Source organism: Ochotona princeps, chromosome 27, assembly GCF_030435755.1.
Source record: "Ochotona princeps isolate mOchPri1 chromosome 27, mOchPri1.hap1, whole genome shotgun sequence".
Classification (NCBI taxonomy): domain Eukaryota; kingdom Metazoa; phylum Chordata; class Mammalia; order Lagomorpha; family Ochotonidae; genus Ochotona; species Ochotona princeps.
Genome location: NC_080858.1, coordinates 16,005,946 through 16,026,739, shown reverse-complemented (window position 1 = coordinate 16,026,739; position 20,794 = coordinate 16,005,946). Strand labels below are relative to the sequence as shown.

Here is a 20,794-nt window from a genome sequence, read left to right as displayed (position 1 = left end):
ACTGTTGGGTGTTGCAGCCCAGCCACACTTGGTCCATGCCCTGACAAAGGTCTCACGTAATTCAGTGGGAGCTGAGACCTAGCCCAGCCCATTGTACACCCACCTTGGCTCACACGAGTACCAGTGGATGTTGGAGTCTAGCCCAGTATGGCACTCCCCAGACCTAGTCCCCAACCTTGCTGGGGGAGACTGCAGCCACATGTAGCCCAGTGTCCCATTATGGCTCTTGTGCTTGCTAGTGGGAACTCCAACCTAGCCAGGGCATTTCTTAGCTCCCCAACCAGGTCTGTTCCCAGCCACAGATCTTGCATGTACCAGTGGAGGTTATATGGGTGAGCCCACATAGTCCCCCACAGATTGTACCCCAGACCCGAGTCCCACATACTGGTTGGCATCATAGCCCATCTTCATATTACCTATTCCCCTGTTCCAACTCTTGCTGGTGGGTTCCATGATCTAGCCCTGCAAGTACAGTGGCCTTGTCCATGGAAGAGCCTCTTAAGTCATTCCCTACTTGACATGAACCCTCAAATCCCTGCTTGTCGTACCTGTGCCATCCCTGACTCCTTGCAACCCCATACCCCCAAGTCCCCAGAGCATGCAGTCCAGCCTGAGTTTTGCCAGTCACAGCCACGCAGTCTGTGGACCACAGATTCCTTTATACCCCATTTTAGACAGAGATGATGGCACTGGTAAAAAAGAAAAGCAAAGCAATAACTGTAGGAGCAGGGTTGTACTTCTTGCTGAAATCTGCAAAACAAAAAAAGCAAATCCGATGTGTTAGCTAGCAGAGATTAATGAATTCATTTTTCCTTTAGTCCACTTATTTAAAGAAAATTATAAATACAAACATTTGAAATGCTACATGTCTTGAAATGCTACTTTAAAGTATTTCTAATATAATTTAACTTGCTTATTTTTTTAAGATTTATTTAATTTTTATTGCAAAGTCAGGTATAGCAAGAGGAGGAGAGACAGAGAGGAAGATCTTCCGTCCAATGATTCATTCCCCCAGGTGAGTCACAGCAGCTGGTGCTGTACCAATTCAAAGCCAGGATCTCTTCCGGGTCTCCCACGCAGGTGCAGGGTCCCAAGGCTTTGGGCCGTCCCCGACTGCTTTCCCAGGCCACAAGCAGGGAGTTGGATGGGAAGTGGGGCTGCCAGGATTAGAACTGGCACCCATATGGGATTGGAGCATGCCAGGCGGGGACTTTAGCCATTATGCTGCCATGCTGGGCCCCATTTTCCTCATCTTAATGGTCTTTACTACCATGATGAAAGCTAACATTAAATTTGTTTTCAGCCCTTGTCTGATATTAACTCATTTAATCCTTACAACAAATCTATGAGCTATTTATTTTCATTGTCCTCATTTAAAACATTATTTACTCTTATTTGGAAGTCAGAGAGAGACAGACAGACGTCAGAGAGGATTTCCATCTGCTTGTTCATGCCCCCCAAACCTGCAACAGACAGAGCTGGGACTGACCAAAGTCAGGCAGCAGCCATGAACTCAGTTTGGGTTTCCTTTGTGTGGCATGGCCTTGAGCTATCACCTGTTGCCTTCCAGGGTGCACATTAGCAGGTAACAGGAATAATGAATGGAGCCAGTATGCAGGCTTCACAAGTGGCATCCTGACTACTGTGCCAAATGCCCACATATTGAAGAAACTGTGACAAATGTGAACAAACTGGCCAAAAGTCACACATCTAGTAAATAGTGTAGGTAATACTCGCATTCAGGCACTTTGACTCCACTCGTATTCTTACTCATGCATTGCCAGTCCAAATATCAGATATTCATTCACAGATCTTTTTTTGTATTGCAAAATACAAGAAACATTCACAGTGCTAACCTGCTGTGTTGTGAATGTGGGTGTATGTGCACTGCCTATACATACACACCTCTCACAGGAAGCATGGGACAGATTAACAGGCAGAGAGTATTGACTGTTGAAAATAAAGCTAGAGGGCCCGGCGGCGTGGCCTAGCGGCTAAAGTCCTTACCTTGAACGCCCCGGGAGCCCATATGGGCGCCGGTTCTAATCCCGGCAGCTCCACTTCCCATCCAGCTCCCTGCTTGTGGCCTGGGAAAGCAGTCGAGGATGGCCCAATGCTTTGGGACCCTGCACCCACGTGGGAGACCTGGAAGAGGTTCCTGGTTTCTGGCATCTGATCGGCGCGCATCGGCCCATTGTGGCTCACTTGGGGAGTGAATCATCGGACAGAAGATCTTCCTCTCTGTCTCTCCTCCTCTGTGTATATCTGGCTGTAATAAAATGAATAAATCTTTAAACAAAAAAAAAAAAAGAAAATAAAGCTAGAAAACAAAGCATTACTGCCAGGTGTAAGCCCTGATTGAGAACACTTTGGGATGGAGAGAAGAGGGAAATGTAAACCTGTAAATGGTCAACATAATGATTAGATCTCCTCTTCAAGCAGTCCTCATTGTATGTTTAGGGTAGAAAAGATGTTTGGGAGAGAAAAAGACTGCAGTCTGATTGCCTTAATAACTACTCATAGTTTTTGACAGGATGACCAAATGAATTAGAAATGTTTTTATTATTTTTATGTAACATGTAAGATATTTGAATTTCTTGGAATTCCAGTTTGGGCTTAGAATCTGTATCTATACCCATATCTATATCTTTAGCAATTTTCAAAACCCTGATTTTTACCAATAAGAAGGAAATTAATAGTGGATGTATCGTTTTATTTGGGATTTTGGGGAGCAAATGTTGTGTAAAAGTTGTACAGAGACCTGGAGCCATTAGTGCACTCTAGTAAGTTAGTAGAATGATTCTCAAATGTTTGTTTTGTTTTGTTTTTTCCTCATGGAAGTTAGAGATTGCAGATCCTTCCATATCCACCCTTTCAATTTTCCAATAAAATAAGACTCTACTGAAGGAAATTGTCAGAAAAAAAGTAATAGAAGAACAACAATAAACGCAGAAAAATGGCTGGTTTTGGAGGTGATCAGCTTTGGTTTTGAAGGTCTGTCCCTAGCAGTTTGAACTTGACCATGATATTTTGCTTTCATTGAGTTTCAGCATTCTCATCTGTAAAACGAAAACATTGCATGCATTTTGGAAGTAGTGTTAATACTGCCACAGTTACTACTACCTCATCCACCTCTAACTCGTGCTTACGTAGAACTTACTATGTATTAAATGTGAGTACAGATATCCAGTGTTATTCTCAAGCCCCCCCCCCAATGAAATTAACACTAGGCAAGGAGAGCTTAAGAATCTGTGCAACCTCACAGTGACACAAAATCGTGTTGAACTTCAGGAACTTAACTGTCAGTTTTCATTCCTCATGGAGCTTAGGAAATCTAATAGCTTTACCACTGTTTCATCCCTGATACTTTTCACTTTGCTCCAAGGAGACCAACTCTGTTGGTTTTCTCTTCTCGTCAGCCACTCCTCCTAAGGATTCTTTGCTTATTTCCCCTCATCCTAGCTTATATGATTGGAGTACCCTGAGAAATGGTCATTGGGCAGCTTCTCTTTATACTCCCCGTGCAGAGGTCATCTCATCACAGGACTTTGACTATCATCCATATTCCACTGACTCCAAATTTGTATTTCTAACCCAGGTCATTTTAAACTTTTAGGCTTATACATCCAACTGTTGATCAGGCATCCCTACTTCAATTGACTATTTCATATGTCTGATACATCTTACACTAAACCCCTATACCAAATCACAGTGTTCACATCAGTACAGTAAGATCGCTAACCAAACTTTACATCCAGATCTCTGCCATCCACAAGCTTCTGAACCTCAGTATATGCCAGCTCCATCTTTTTAGTTACTCAAGCCAAAACTTCGCAGCCATCGAGCACTTCTCTTTCTCTCTCTCTTCACATCCAGCCTGTCAAGAAGTTCTCTTGCTTTATTCTTCACAATGTATACTGAACCAGATCATACTGCCAGTTCCACTGCTACCACCTTCATCTCTCATTGGATTATTTTTTAAAGAACTTATGTACACAAAAGCCAGAGAGAGAGAATCTTCCAACTTCTGGTGCACTCCCCAAATGGCTGCAACAGCTTGGGCCCATCTGAGGCTAGGAGAGTCCAACCAGGTCTCCTCCATGGATGGTAGAGATCCAAGCACTTGGGCATCTGGTACTGCTTTGCCAGACACATGTATTAGCAGGGAGCTGGATCATAAGTGGAGCTTGAACCCATGCTAATACTGAATGCCAGGATCTCAGGAGATGCTCAAGCCACTGTACAATACTGGCCCTCTTGTTTGGATTAAGTAGCCTCCTAATTGGAGACTCCTCTTTAACTTTGCAGTTTATTCTTAATGGAAATCTCAGACCAATTCTAATAAAATCTAAATGAAATCTTCTATATCCTCACACAAAACAGTTCAGTAGCTCCCCATGTGATTAACAGGAAAAGTCAAAACAATCTTGCATTTGAGGTAAATTCTAACCATAATCTTTTTCTAGGAAACATGCAGCAGGTAATGAGTATTCAACTTTTAGGATAATTACCTGGCAAAAAGTTGTCACTATGTTTAAAATACTTTCACAGAGTTTTTCAGTTTTATGGCTAATGGTGAATGAGTGCCAAGCACTGTTACATTTCTGCAAGGCAAGCACTGTTTGCGTTTTATAAATGAAGAATGAGGCTCTGGGGTTGAGTCATTTACATAATACCCCATTGCTATTGCTATATAACCAGGTCTTTATGACTCCAAAGTCTGTACATTTTCCACATGCTATGTGTTCTCCCAGTTTAGTTGTTGCTTATTCTTTCATGTGTTTATTTGAGATAGACACTTCTTCAAGGTCAATGTGATGTCACAGATAGGCAAAACTGATTTTAGAGAATTGAGGCCAATAAACAGGTAGTTAGTAAACTGAATAATGTTAGTAGCAATAACATTTAAGATATTTTGGGTACTTAACATTGTTCTAAGTGTGTCACACATTGTTCTAAGGGCTTTCACATGCATTAATTTTGTCCACGCTAGAATCTTAGAAAGTAGGGTTTAAAAACTTCGTATGTGTGTATAAAGAAACCAGCACAGAGACCGAGCCACTGGAGTACGTTGTTATTATTTGTAATTGGCAAAGTTTATATGGAAAATGAGGCTTATTAAAAACAGTTGGCTGTATTTCTCTAGAAACATGTTAAGAATTTTGATTATGTGAAACATTTCAGCAAATAAAACTTCTTTATGAATCAAACAATGCAGAACAGAGCATGTGTTTGTGGGTCTGCAGGTTTTTGGCATAGATATGTTGCTGAAAGAAGCAACAGTAAAGGGCAAATGACTAATTAACATTCTGTTAACATATTTTAAGTCTTCCAGTGTGCAAGGGCACATCTGTTTCTTTGGTAACAGGTGTAGGTCATGTGAGGGGTGATGGAAGAGTCAGAGGGGAAAGCCTTTAGCTTTGGATGATTTAATTTTTTCTTTTGCAAATGTACTTCCGATTTGACCTCTTGACTCTGAAAGTGAAGATTCCTGGGAGTATTTTGAATTTGATTTACAAATCCACAGGATCAGTTTTGACATAGATTGAAGGACAGGCACGCCAGTGCTCTTTAATGCACTTATCTTCTCTGGGAGAGTTACAGTCTCTGGACAGGCTAATTTAAAGGTCTCACTGGTGTCTTTCTTGTGTTCGGCCTGTCAGATCCAGAGGGATCAGGAGAGGAAGCACAATTCACCTGCTTCAGAGGGACTTTGAGGGACATTGCATACCTTTTGGCTTATGCTAGTGAAAAAAAAAAAAAAAAAAACCAAACCAAAATTGAAAAGTTGAGCAATGGTCTGCTGAGAGGACTAACTTGAAAATCAGGTTTGGGCATTCTACTGATCTTATTCACAGGAAATGTAACCAGGCATGAAATTATAAGCCAACGTAAAAATGGGAAGCTGGCTTCTTGCTTGCCCATGTCCTAAGGCACAGATTGCCTTATTCCTTGTCTTTACTCCTTTTCCACAGCAGGGAGACCAGGTCAGGTCAGACCACTCTCAGCACTCATGGCTCTCAAGAACCACCAGGCTAAAACAGAAGCAATTCTTTGTGTATAATCTAGTGACAAGCCCGGGCCCCTGAAACCAGAGAACTGTAGTCTTTTTTTTGGCTTTACCAAACCAGAGACCCCTTCCTAACAGCCGCCTTTTAAAACCCCAAAACGCCTTCAATCAACAAAATGGTAGCCTTTGAGACCTGGAAGTTGGCTATGCTGTTAGCTGTTGACAGATTGAATGTTCTCTGACCTTCACCCCAAAACCTTGTCTTCATCATTTTGATTGGATACTAAGGACAGGGACTGAACTTTCAGTAACAAGAAGGGTTCACTTATGAGACAGACACACTACCTTCCTCTTTTCTGTGGTTCATACTCACTATTCCAGACTGTTGGAATATGTTTACCCATTAACAGAAACGTTCCTTAGTTTCCTGAGGGGGTGTGTGTGTAAATACTGTAGCAAGTTACCAGAAATGTTCTGAAGCCAGCAGACTTTTTGTTTCTAATTGTAGAGATGAGTGGGTATTGACTGGGTGCAATAAAATGACTGTGCTAACAACCAGTCAATGAGGTTTTAGGTAAGCAAAACCCAGTCAGAGAATGGACCAGACTTCTCTGCAACTTCCAGAGTCTGGGGCCAAAGACTTCCCTCCTTTAGATAATTTTGTAGCTGTTGTGCCTAGGAAAATGCTCCAGTTCCATCTCTGGGTGGATGATGTGATACATCTGACCTTTTACTTCCCATTTCAATTTATAGAGAAAACACTATGCTGTTTACAAGTTTTTCTCCAAGGTTGCAGAGCTTCTAATTAGTAAATTTTCAAAATGAAAATTTAGTCTGATTATTTTCATTGCAAATGACCATATTCCTGATCATCTGATGACTAAAGTGCCTTACTCTTGACTAGGGGCTGAAATTGCTAGGAGATCTGCCGTCTCTAGGTCTTCAAATATTGGAATTCCTTTTAGGTATCTGGTTCAAGTCCAAATCACTTAGGGGTGTGAAAGAGAATGCTTCATTCATTATTAACCACATGGCTGTCAACTGTGAATGTGAATTAACTCATGTGGCTAGAGACATGTTTTGTCCTTCTAAAACAGGGTACAGCATTTACTATAGAACTCTTTTTCTGTGAAATCACTTGATTGCAATATAGAAGGATAAAAGTAAATTTCCCTCTGCCTTTCTCAAGTGCCCTCCATCTGTAACTCTGCCTTTCAAATAAATAATAAACAAACATTTTTAAGAGCCCTTATTGTAAACTTGCCTTACTCTCCCCCAGAGAGAATGAGATCCTCGCTGCACACAGCAGCTCACTGAATACACATGTTTCTGTTTCTTGTTAAACTAAGCATTCTCCGAAGACAATGATTTTAACTATCCTATATTGGCAAGGCCTCCTGTGACAATAGAAGATAGTTGCAAGTGGGACCTTAGTAAGTCTTGCTTCCTGCTTTACTTTTAGAACTCCTTATCCTTGTAATAATGATGACAAAATTGTGTTTAAGGGAGAAAGAAGCTGTTTTTGTGGGTCTGGCATGATGGTTCAGTGGTTAAATCTTCACCTTGTAAGTGCTTGGGTCCCAAATGGATGCCAGTTCTTGTCCCAGATGCTTCATACCCAGCTCCCTGCTAGTGGCCTGGGAAAGCAGTAGAGGATGACACAAAACCTTGGGACCCTGCACCTGTGTGGGGACCTAGAAGAAGCTACTCGGCTCAACCCTGACTTTGCAGTCACTTGGGGAGTGAACCAGTGGATGGAAGATCTTTCCTTCTGTCTGTTCCTGTCTCTGTAAATCTGATCTGCCTTTCCAATAAAAATTAAAACAATAAATCTGTAAAAATGAAACTATTTTTACATGTTGTCTTTTCCAGTCAAGATTCATTCTGCCTAGAATTTGTTGAATAATACAGCATTCCCCTTTTATCTGTCGTTTCATGTTCTACAGTTTTAATTACCTGTGATTAACTTCAATCCAATAATATTAAAAAAAAATTCTAGAAATAATTCATGTTTTAAATTGAGTACTGTTTGGGGTAGCAAACTGCCCAGGAGACTTGTGTTGCTCTCAGTTAAAGAATGTAGTGTGTAAAAAAAAATCTACTTCAATATCGCAGTTCTTGTGTGTAAGTAATCTTTATGCAATAATTTAACATCATATCAGAATTCTTGTGTCATTCACCGCATTTCACAGGTATCACTCCTTTTTTACACCATCACAAAAAGAAAGATGAGTATAGTATAAAATTTTGAGAGAGGGGGAAATAAAATATTCATATAACTTCTTGTATATTTTTTGTTATGCTTGCCTATAAATTAAACTTTAGGTATATATATGTATGTATACATATATATATAAATGAAAAATCTGGTATCTCTAGAGTTTAATGCTCTTAAAGTATAAGGTAAGTAGTAGCAGTCTTGTAATATATCCCCCAATTTAAGGAGGAGCTACTGTAGTTCTGTTACGGAAACTCATTTTCCTAGAAAAAGATGAGGCGAAAGAGGGAAAACCAGGAAACGAAGCACGTGTTCTTTAACCTGTCAATTTCAACACTGGTGGAGACTGAGTTCCATATTTTGAGCATTTTCCCCCTAACTACCCATCAGAAAAAATAACTTTTATAAAAGATTCATGGTCTGTGATTCTGACAAAAGTAGATTCAACTTGGATCAAGAATACCTTTTAGCAGCTGGCAGTTGTATGTGCTCTGGTTCCCAGCTGACTGCAGTTGCACCCAGTATCCTCTTGGGTAGTAACTCACGTTTATGACCTCAAAGAACTCATAAGGAGGGATTAAAACTTCTTTCTTGAGGGAGAAGTCTTGCACAGGTGCACCGAGGCAGGTCTGTATGGTGAATAGTGTTTGGTTCCCAAACCTCTCTGCTTCTTCTCTTAAGAGGGAGGCGGGGAGAAACTGACCAAATCGAATGGTAGCCCCTTTGTAGGCCTTGAAGGAGACATCCTTGGTGCCATGATACACCTTGAAACACAGACTGTTGTTCTTCCCGTCAGTGTCTTTCCTCAGCAACTGGATTGCTGAGGTCAGGTAGTAGTGTAGATACTTGAAAGGGAATGAATGCTCATACTGCTGTGGGGACCTGACCACCCTGGTCATGGTGCTCATAAAGTCAGAGCGAACATTGCTGTTCAGTGTATAAATCAGGATGGCTACTGCATGGGAAATAGTCATGTTCTGGGGAAGAGCTTTTGCATGGTTCAACCAGGTCAAGTGGGCATTCTGCCATATCTTAGAATAGTTTTTACGGGCTTGCAGTTCTTTCATGAAATAATCTCCTTGTTTTAGCTCCTCCATGACCTCTTTGCTACAGCCTTGATACTGATCATCAAAAGAATCCGGTGCCAAGTCAAAGTTGATTTTAATTGCAACCTGGAAATAAAAAATAATCCCCATTTAAACATTCCAATTCAGACGGTCAAGATGGTAGCAGTTTTGCTAGACTCTGTGTAGCCAAATCTCCCTAAAACAAAGATTTGTTGATTGCACTGTATCTGTTCCTTTCTACATCACTATTAGCTAAACATGGACGAAAGATGAACATACTCACCAAAAGGTCATCTCCCCCGGGAAGAAGTAACCCTGTTGAGGTCACTGAAATCCCAATGCTTTTTGCATATTGGGTACATTAAATATGATTCTTCACAATTCATAGAAAAAAGAATTTTAAAAATGTTTGTGTTGGTGCAAAGAACCTGAAGTGCATAAATACAAAGGATCCTCAAAAATTCAAGGAAAGTGTGTTATGAAAAACTACTCTGGATTTAATTTTTTCAGCAATAAACTTGCTTTTAAAAATGTTTATTCTTATTTCTATGAAAGGCATAGTCTTTCAAACACACAACCAAGAGTCTTTCACCTGCTTGTTCATTCCTTGACAAAATCGTTCAGCTGCTTGTTCATCTCCCAGATGCCTGCAACAGTGGTTTTGGGCTAACTGAAACCAAGAGGAGCAGGAGCTCCATCCAGGTGGGGATCCAAGTACCTGATCTGCCATTTGTTAACTCCCAAGGTCTGCATTAACAGGAAACTGGATTGGAAGTGAAGACAGGGGCCAGGCATGACAGCCTAGTGGCTAAATTCTCACCTTACAACCAACCGCTGGGATCCCATATAAGTGCCAGTTTGTGTCCCGGCTGCTTCACCTGCCATCCAGCTCCTTGCCTGTGGCCTGGGAAAGCAGTAGAGGATGGCCCAAAGCCTTAGGACCTGCAACTGCATGGGAGAGCTGGAAGAAGCTCCTGGCTCCTGGCTTCAGATTGGTTCAGCTCTGGCTGTTGCAGCCACTTGGGGATTAAGCCAGTGGATGGAAGATCTCTCTCTCTCTCTACCTTTTCTCTGTAAATCTGCCTTTCCAAGAAATATCAATAAATTAAAAAAAAAATAATAATAAAAAGTGAACACAGGACTTGAAGCCAAGGGCTCTGATGTGGAATGTGGGCATCCAGAACAGTAGCTTAAGCTACTGCATCACCGTGGCCCAAACTTACCTTTCCATTCCATCTTTCCACAGGTATTTAAATCGCATTCATGGTTTGGGTTTCCTTCCCCTTCATACTGTGTCATGAATATTATAGAGGTTATCTCTTTTATAAATTTGTAACATCTCCATAAAATGTTTGAGCTTAATTTCAGAAAAATCTTAATGGATGTGTGTGTTAGGTTTTCCAAAGGGACTGCTATTAAATTGCAACCCTCTAGTCTTCACAGATTGTTAAAAAACTGAGAACAAAGTGAAGGTTAATTATCATTTTTATTATTGAGTGAGGCTATGTAGGAGCACACATCTGCAGATCCAATATCAAGTGGGCCTGTTAAGAGTAAATTTCGGGGGCCAGTGTTGTGGCTTGTGGGTTAAGATGACTCCTGCAATGCAAGCATCCTGTATGGGTTCTAGTTCATGTACCAGCTTCTCTGCTTCCAATCTAGCTTGCTGCCAGTGCTCCTGGGAAAGCAGCAGAGTACTTTGAGCAAAGCAACAGAGTACTTGGGCCCCTGGGACCCATGTGGAAAACAGAGAGGAAGCTCCTGCTTCCTTACTTCAGACTAGTCCAGCCCAGGTTATTGTGGCTATTTGGAAAGTAAACCAATGAATGACGATTTCACTCCATCTCTCTGTTCTGTATAAAAAACAAAACAAGGAAATTCCAGAATGAGGCCAACTTGCTCCCTAGTTACAGGCCGTATTAGACTGTGACCTGGCCAGGTGACACTTTTTTACAAGAGGAATAGATGACAAATGCCCTTTGCCATCAGATTGATGCCCATGAGGAAAAAGTAGAGTGGAGCCCACCCAAGTGTACCCAGTTATTCCTACTAGTGCTATTCATCGAGTGCATGTAACCACATCCAAGGGAGCAGGTGAGTAAAGGGTGGATAGAGGTGCCTTCTTGGAAAGCAGGAAGGGGAGAAAGATGCTCTTTTCTAATAGACAGCAAGCTGAATATTAGTTGTTGACAGTACTGCTACACTGGTGTTAGGAATTTGACAAGAAGTCCATGAAGTCTTCGCATTATTTAGAGCCTTGGTTGAATTATCTAAATCCAAATACTTGCTTCTTTCTTAGTAACAAAATGATGCTTTTTAGATAAACAGTACTCACTGAAGTTATGTTAAAAGATCCCACCTAGTCAGCGTTAAGAATGTTGAGATTGAAACTCAAAAAGCATACCATTGGATGTTATTCCTATGTTGTTTATGAAACATCTTTTTGTTGTTTGACAAATTTTTAAGACAGATAAATTTTAACCAGGGCTGGTATTATGGCATGGTTGGGTTATGTGAGTGCTGGCTTGAGTCCTGGCTTTTGCATTGCTGCACCAGCCCTCTGCCAATGCACCTGGGAAACTTCTTGGACCCCTGTGCCTGCATGGGAGATAAGAATGAAGCTCCTGGCCATTTGAGAAGTAAACAAGTAGATGGAATTTCTCTCTCTGTCACTCTGTCTCTATCTGTATCTCTGCCTTTCAAACAACTAAGTAAGCCTGTGTAAATAAATAAATTTAACCCATAATTTCCTTTAGTAGATTTTAAAATGGGTCTACTAAATCTATTTAAGCCAAACCAAATGAAACCAGTCATGTCCTTTGCTATCAAGTCTCATGATAAATTTCAAAATTTTGTAAATGTATTATTAGATCAAAATATTCTGTCATCTTTAATCTCAGATTATTTTTATAGAGAGCTTTAAATTAGCATACTTAAACAAGTTGATCTCTATAATTTAAAGAAAGATAGATTAAATTTATTTTGTGTTATTTGCTTTATGGAACCAGTATTTAATTTCAAATGAGAATCAAGAAAATAACTATATGCCACTGACTTTCATAATTGCATATTTATAAACAAGACATTTATAATTTTAATAATTGCTTTCTATTCTGACTAGTAATAATAAGGATATGTCAAAAAGTTTGTGAAAACTGAAATTAAAATATTAATTTGGTGCAAAAAAAATTTTAAATCTATACCTTCAAGGATCTTTTTATAGAAAATGCCGTAATATTGAAAGAAAACATGGATTTAAAAATTCTAGTGCATCATTTTAATTCCATTTCCTGTGAACTTTTGGAAGCACCCTTGTATTTATTAAAATGTTTCAGTGAAGTTAGATCCCAAATGCATAAAGTTGGGTCACTGCAAGTTTGTTGTCAGGTGAGTGCTCCATTGGAGCACTGAGCATAAAAAGATGAGATCCCCTTTTTAACCCCCCCTACCTCCATCAGCCCCTACCTCAGAACTCTCCGTGGGACTCTGCAGGCCAGAGAGCAGCAGCAGGAGGGGCAGCTGTCCCCTTAGAAGAAAGCTTCTCATGGCCCGAGCTGCAGTGATCCTGGTAAGAATCCTCCAGCTCCTTTTGGTCAACAGGCGGCGGTGGGTTGCATTGAAAGTACTTCTTTGCTCTTGCCACTTCATCTTCTCTTGGGTTTTCTTTGAGTGAATCTCAGCCAGAACTCTGAGTGATCCTGTCTAGGTTGGAACTTCTGTTGGCCACCACTGCCAACCAGCAGCTTTTCCAGGGACTCAAAATTAACTCCAACTTCTTTGCTCGGCTAAAATTCCTGTGAAAGAGCCAGATGTGTGCACCAAATAAGGGTTTTGAAGGAGAACTCGTTAGTTTGCAGTTAAACACACACACACACACACACACACACACACACACACACACACAGACACACAGACACATCCCGTATCTGGTTTGTATTTAGGGGATTGCCAAAGGCCAGTTAAGGGTCAGGCTCTGCAGTTCAGCCTTAATTTTCTAGCACTGCAGGAAGAATGATCTGCCTGGTGTTTGGGGCCAGATCCATTATCGTGAGCCCCAGGCTTCCATTGTGAGTAACAAGATTAGAGCATGCAAGGTAGCTGGCGCGATTCCATGTCAAGGTGGGACCCTGTGCAGCTGGTACTGCTGATAGGCCCTGCCCTGAATGAACTGCCATGCCTTTTAGAGTGTTTGTCAGAAAATAGGCTGTATTTGTTGCTTTTCCATGGCATATTTAAAACTCTGGTAGATTGCACCTGTTCTGAAAATATTAGGTCCTCGCTCCACACTGTGCTAAATGAATCCTGACAGAAGGCTGGCTCTGCACCGGTACAACTGACAAGAACTGAAAGTAGGATTTGGCATGCGAAGTTAACCCAGTACAGGGTTCAACACTTGCCTTCAGCACTTCTCTTTCTGAACATCCTTCCCCATTCCTAACTCCTGTGATAGTTGTTTTTCTTGCTAGTATTTTCCATCTCAACTTCCTGATTCATTATCTGACTGTTCAGGGAAACTAAATCCTATTTGGAAACGCTGCTACTCATTTTTTTTTCTCAGCATGATAAATATTTTTTAATCTAGTTTTTCTAGTAATGATAGTAGTTCTGTGATACTAACAAATATTTTAGATAGTGGATATTTTTAGAGTGTCTAGAAAGCTGCAAAGGAGGAAACAAAGCTTCCCATGACTCCTGACCTAGAGAAACTACCATATAGTGTTGAACCATTATAAAAAGAACAAGAATTACAGTAAAAAAAATTGGGATCACGAGTGCAGTTCTATTCATAATTCTGGCTGTATTAACCTAAAGAGGAATCTGCTGAGCCTCAATTTTCGTAACTTTATGGAATCATCAGAATGAATAGGCAATAGTAATTTCCTTCTGTTGGGAGAACACTGTGTTTCAAGATCCCTTTGCCTATTATCTCAAACTATGAGACACCTTACAAAGGTAGCATCTTAACCTCCATGTCATAGATGTGGTTGCTGCGGCCCTGTGAAATTTGATAAGATGTCAGTTTGCATAGACATTTTTCTCTCCTCTACAGCCCATCATTTCCAAAAGCTCTAGACAAATGGGTCCCTTTATTGTCCGTAAAGGATTTGCTTTTCCTAATGTGACTGGCACTTCCAGAGGGAGAGCACTGGAGGGCAGTAGGAGCTTTTGTATGCTTACCATTCCTTTGTTTACATCGTCTAGAAAGCAAAGGAGGAAGAGGAAGGGAGGGAAGGAGTGAGAGGTTAAGGGGGTGGAGAGACAGAGAAAGAGAGAGGAAAGGAGGAAGAGGGAAAGAAAGGCCTAAGGTCTTGTGTCTATGTACATTTTTGGATTAAAATGAGAAAAAAAAATTTCCTCACAAAGTTTAGAGTCATTAAAAAATAATCTGTTGCCTTGAAACCTTTCAAGTCTTTTTAGGATTTCTATGTGAGAATTTAACATTATTTAACTGGACATTAGTAAGTTTAACAGCTAGAGTTTAACACACTCATTTGTTGATATTCAAAACAGTCTGTGCTGTCCTGAGGTACAAAAGGGATGCAAGTTTTGAAATGCATGAATTCATGTGAATTTTATCTCTCATATCCTATATTTTGTGAATTTGAGCAGGTCATGTCATTTCTCAGGCCCATTTTCTCCACATGTAAAGGTTAAAACAAGAACAGCAATCATGTGGGGCCATGTTGACAGTGAAAACAAGACATTCTATAAAATATCACAGGGTGGATCTGTACCCTATAATGTGTTGGAAGCAGATTGATTAGTGAGTGCAATAGGTACTAATGGGAAAGACGTCTGTTAGATTCCTGACTCTATGCTCCCATCATGCTTGATTTGGGGCAAACTTTAACTTCTCTATTCTCATTTTCTAAGTCTCTTAATGACATCTAATACTATGCATTTGCTCCATGAATCTGGTTATTTTTGTTATTAAATGTATTTATTTTATTATTTTATGATGCAGTTTCACAGGTTCTGGGATTTCCCTTCACCCCCTCCCCAAATCATCACCCCCTTCCCCACTGATTTACCCTATATCACTACAATAGTATAGTCCTTCATAATCAATCATAAGTCCATCATGCTATTTAAATATATACTGACTTTGTAGGTACAGACAATGGCACAGAGTCCAGCATCCTATTTTCAAAATATATTTAACAGTTTCATTACACTTTACTCATTTTGTACTCGAGAGGCAAAGACAGAGAGCAAGCTTGCATCTTTTGGCTCATTGTAAAAAAGATGCGCTGATAACTGAGGCTGGGCCAGGCCAGAGTCAGGAGCAATGAAACTCAATCTTGGTTTTGACAGGGATGGTAGGGATCTAATTACTTGAGTCATAGCTGTTGCCTCCCAAAGTCAATATTAGCAAGAAGCTGGAGTCAGGAGCTGGGCTGCGAATGGAAGGCAGGTTGTTTGTAGGACACAAGCCTCCCAACTGGTGTCTTAATTCAGGCCTAATGCTCATTCCTCATCCCTACTTAGATATTTGAAGATCAGCAGTTCATATATAGTCCAGAACAAAATATGAAGATAATTTCAGTTTTCTATACATGGGAAACAGATTTTATTAATTTTCTTGTCATATTTTCTGATATGAATTCCAGAATTTCTAGATTTGTTTGTAATATTACTTTAAGAGCATAAATGAAATAAGAAGGAGGGCTTCATCCAGAGGTATACTGTGTCTTTTGCTACTAGTCTCAGAGCTTGGCAGTGACTTCATAGTTTCAGTTTGAACATTGTAGAATGCATTGGCATTCACTAAATATGTTTTGTATAAATGAGCACATTCATGTTTCTAGATTTTAGGATCTGGGAATTTCCCTCCATCTCAGAAAATCCATTCATTCTGAGATTGACTAGGCAGAATTCCTAGTAACCCAAAAGAGGCCTTGTCTCACAGATAAGATACATGTCTAAGTCTGTGCGTAGCTCTGGAGACACAGTGGAGAGTCAAAGATCCAACTGAGCTCTGGGACCATCTCAACACTTCGCTGGAGCAGAGTGATTGAGAATGCCAAGGAAGATGGCAGCCACATATCTTAGCCTGTTTTCTGTTGCTACAGCAGACTGCCATAGACTGGGCAATGAATAAAGAATACAATTTATTTAACTCACTGTTCTGAGCCTGCGAAGTTGGTGAGTGTAGCCGTGAACATGGTGAGAGTCTTCTTTCTGTGCTCTAACATACTGAAGGGGCTTTCCATGGCAAGATAGAACAAGTATAACAGCTCCAGGTTTCTATCTGTATCCTGTGTAGATTGCCACTGCCCTTTTTTTTCTGCATGGTTTCCTATTAGTATGCTCAGAGGGTGTAATTTAGAAAGGCTAAATTTTTGATGGGTCATAGTAAATAATTTCTGTATCTCAGAAGTCTTTTTCTTGGAGCAGTCCCCTGCTAGGAGTGCCTGGGTTCACTGATTCCTGGCTCTAGTTCTGGATTCCAGCTTTCTACTAATTAACGATGATGGCTCATGTGGTGAGTTTTTCCTGTTCACATGAGGAGCCCTGGATTTGCCCAGTTCTTGGCCTCCGTTGGCTGTGTCCTGTTCTTGATGGGCATTTGGGGACTAACTTCGGGAACTCTTTGTATGACTTTCTCTTGCTGCTTCTTGAATAAATAAGAGGTCTTCTGCTTGAAACTTTCTTTTAAACCGTCACTCCACTCAAAATAATGGCTCTGACCCAATTCTCTACTTTCCTTGAATTCCAAACCACTCCCCTGAAATGTGAGAGTACGTTAGTTTCTCATATCCTCATTCATGGCCATACCCTGAGCTTCTGTCCTCTCCTGAAACCCAGGGGCCTTTCTTGTCCAAGTAGGTATTATGAGCTTTGTTGTCACTGTCACTGTGTCTGTAGTGGTGGCAAGAGTGAGCTGTTTTTTTCGTGGATGAAAAACAGAAAAATGATTAATTCGAGCTGCAGCTATTTTCCTTAGATGTTGTATATGAAGTAAACTCCATTTCACCAATTTAAAACTTAATTTTCTTTAAACAATGTATCATCTATTTGAGAAATAGTACTCTTCTCATGAATATAACATTTGTTTTATTCTTAAAAAAATTTAAAAACCTGGCATTATACCACTTTTGCTCTCAGAGACATGTTCTGAATCTTACATTCAGAGTGAATCATATCACATGACTCACATTTCTTTAATCACTTGTTTTTTTATTTTTCCTTCTCACCAGAGGAGAAACTTTCTGAGTCTACCTAACCCTGAAGCTAGCAATACATCAAGTGACAGTTACATCAGTTTCGTGTAGTCCTAGTTCACTCACTGTTAGAATAATCCCCAGCCCCTGGTGATCAGATCTCTCCACTGCCCTTCCCTGATACTTGAAGACTGTTCTGTTCCTTCGGATTTTCCTTTTGGAGACTCAACAGTGTGACTCAGCCACTCCACAGAGGATGCTACTTCCAGACTGTCAGCCTGGCCATCTTCCTTCTTCTGGGTTTCAGCAAGTCAGTGACCTTGTGAAGTGTGTGCTAAATGTTGTTTGTGTTTGCTCTTATTTAATTTTCTGACCACCTTTTTTGATAGCAGTATAAATGTCACTTTGAGTTTACTAATGAGCTGAGGTTTCAGGTAACTAAAATAGCTCTGAATCGCCTTACCTAGTTTCTGTTCTCTTATTCCCCACGTGAGTGCAGAGGAATTGGCCTTTGGTCTTCACCCCTGTGACCGGTGCCTGTGACCTTTCCACCCTGGGTTTTGCTTCTCTGTTTTATTCTTGGTCATATGGAACTGTAGTACCTAATGATTCCTTCGATTTAGCTTCCTCTGAACTTGCCACATTTGCCGAGTTCACAACTGCTTATGTGTAGGGTTTGTGACTATGCTCTTACCCAAATGGCTCGAAATCCAGCTTTAGCATCTTTTGGTCAGCACTATTTCCTGTTGGGGTTTGCTCTTTGAAGTCCCTGCATGACTAAAAGATGCAGTTGTTTAAGAGACAAATATACCTGGACTTGAATCTGATTTTGCTTTCTCTAGTTGGATGACCTTGAGCATTATAACTTAACCTCTTTGAGTCTCAGCTTACACTTCAGAAAATGGGGATGATACTGCCCATCACAGATGGCCACTATCAGCACTGATGTGACAAAAGTTTGTTTAGGATAGTGTCTATTACACAAAGTATATTCAGTTAATGGCAATCATTGCCATTTTTTTGTTGCCATAATTATTACCACTTACAAAGTTGGTAGCCCTAAATGGATATCTTTGATATTCTTAGTCCTATCTGCTATCATTACATCAACCCAGTCACAACCATATCTGTCCATTATCATTTTCTTGATAAATGGACCTCACATGTCCGTGTTATCCGCTCTGTTCAGTCAGTTGAGTGACTGCTTAGCTAAGACTTTGGGGAGTATGGAAGAGGGAATAAAATTTAAATGTTAGAATGCAGACCTTTAGAAATCTTTTCAATTGTAATTATATAATTCTTTTAGGTAACAACTGCTCAACATTTTTTTAAATACTCAGTTTTTTTTTCCTTTTAAGCAATCATTTGGGTTTAAGGATTATTGTTTTCTCATGCAAGGAAACTATGTATGGCATGCCTTACATGTTTTTGAAGAGAGCCTTTGTGAATCTGCATGTTTATATGTTAAATTATAAAAGTGTTAATTGAAAGACAACACTTTATAAATATAGAAAACAATGAGAGTGATATTTTAGCTAAAGTGTAACAGATTTCTAGACGTGGTATATGGCTTAATTGCTTCATTAATAGTATTTATTTTCCTTAGTTTTAAAAATATGCCTTGAAATGTTATTTCAGGCTAGAAGATCTTTGAGTAAAACCCTAATTGCTGTCAAGGAAAACACAATTTTCCAGCCAATGTAATGTAACCACACAGTTGTACATTCACGCAAGTTGTGTACAGAGCTGTACTGTAATATTGAGAGGGGGAAATTTCAGTGAAGCTGGAGCTCTTGACTGTATCTCCATAAACACTGACATTTTGTGACTAATGGCAGGAAAACAGCACTCATACTCGAAGTTCGGCTCTCACGTTGTTTATATGCTGGTCTTGCAGAGCACTTTACCATACTGTGAATTCTCTCAATGATTTAAATCATGAAGTTCCAGAAGACGCAGGGGCTGAGTGGTGGGCAAGTAGGCACGTTATCTTCTTGACTTCCTTATATTCCTTAGAATAACCAGGGGCTGGGATTTTAGACTACAACTGTGGGTGAATCCTAAAGGGCAAATATCTATGGAAAACTTTATATCATGATGCACACAGTTGATTGTAGATTGTTTCCTAATGGGTGGTTGTTGATTGGGGTATGGGCTATGGAGCTTGACCCAGGAGTAACTTTTTCCTAAAAGTAAAGGTTGAAGAAATAAACCCATTTCTGTATTTTACCCTGAATTGATGCTTTATATGATGAAGACATTAGTCAAATTTAGCTAAAAGTATTGAATTTTTAGAAAATTCAGAGAGCTATAACTTAATGTGTTTTTATATCTTTGTGATATACTACAAGAAACTACTGTTTTTGAAGATTGGTGCTAAAAGTTAAAAGGATACGTAAATGATTTATAATTTGCTAACGGATGGTTGACATGTGTATTTTTATAAGTTCTATATTGAGAAGTATGTAATAATGTAGATAAAAGTAACTAACATGTGTCAGGAATTCTTAGTGTGCATATTCTATTCCTTCACATATTAAATACTCAGTTCAAAATTTTTTTTGCTTTTCAAGTGTGGAGATTTAGCCTAATGATTTAGAAACTGGTTGGGATGCAGGTGTTCCACATCGCAGTGCTGGCTGCTGAATCCAGTCTCCTGCTAATGCAGATCCTGGCAGGCAGCAGTTTTAACTCAAATAACTGGGTTTTTGCCACCCGCATGTCCCCCATTGGAAACTCGATTGAGTTCTGAGTCTTTGGCTCCTCCCAGCCTTGGTTTGTTGTGGGCATTTGGGGTATGAACTCATGGATGGAAGCTTGTTCTCTCTGTCACTGTCTTTGTGGTTCTCAAATAAATAAATAAATAAATAAAATTCAGAAAGAAAATTATTTCATAATTTAATTGTCACATTGACTATAAAGTAGTAGACTAAACATCATCAGTCCCCTCGGCGAGAAAAGAAATCTAAGAGGGTCCTGACTGCTCCGCTTCTCATCCAGCTCCCTGCTTATTACCTGGGAAAGCAACAAAAGATGGCCCAGGACCATGGGCGCCTGCACCCACGTGGGAAGCTGGAGCCAAGATTACTTCTTGGTAGATGGACTATATACTGGGAAGCCCTCTTGTGAAAGGTCTTGGCAATCTGGGGATAAGAATATGGATGCAGAAAAAATATTGTAGAACATATAGGGTCAGTTCTAGATCCTAAGTATTTAAAAATTTCTTCTGTCAAGCTCTTATGTAGCCTTTGCAAGTAATGCATGATAGCTTTTAAAATTAAACAAATAAATCTCAATATTGTTTAAAATGGTAAAATATGTGTATACCAGGCAG

At 40.0% G+C, this 20,794-nt stretch overlaps 2 protein-coding genes and 1 long non-coding RNA gene across 3 annotated transcripts in view; 1 reads left to right on the top strand and 2 right to left on the bottom strand.

Moving 5' to 3' along the window:
- Positions 1-20,794, top strand: part of PDE6H (phosphodiesterase 6H) — a 129,151-nt gene that overhangs the window by 12,143 nt on the left and 96,214 nt on the right. The window lies entirely within an intron of this gene.
- On the bottom strand, positions 336-13,288 carry ART4 (ADP-ribosyltransferase 4 (inactive) (Dombrock blood group)). The gene is made up of 3 exons (XM_004592654.4): positions 12,761-13,288; positions 8,692-9,400; positions 336-750 (listed from the first exon to the last, which is right to left on the bottom strand). Exons 1-3 carry the CDS (start codon positions 12,941-12,943, stop codon positions 671-673), a joined length of 972 nt encoding a protein of 323 aa, XP_004592711.2. The 5' UTR covers positions 12,944-13,288; the 3' UTR covers positions 336-670.
- On the bottom strand, positions 2,811-7,663 carry LOC131478119 (uncharacterized). Its single transcript, XR_009244310.1, has 2 exons — positions 7,573-7,663; positions 2,811-3,059 (listed from the first exon to the last, which is right to left on the bottom strand). It is a non-coding gene; the product is annotated as an uncharacterized LOC131478119 (long non-coding RNA).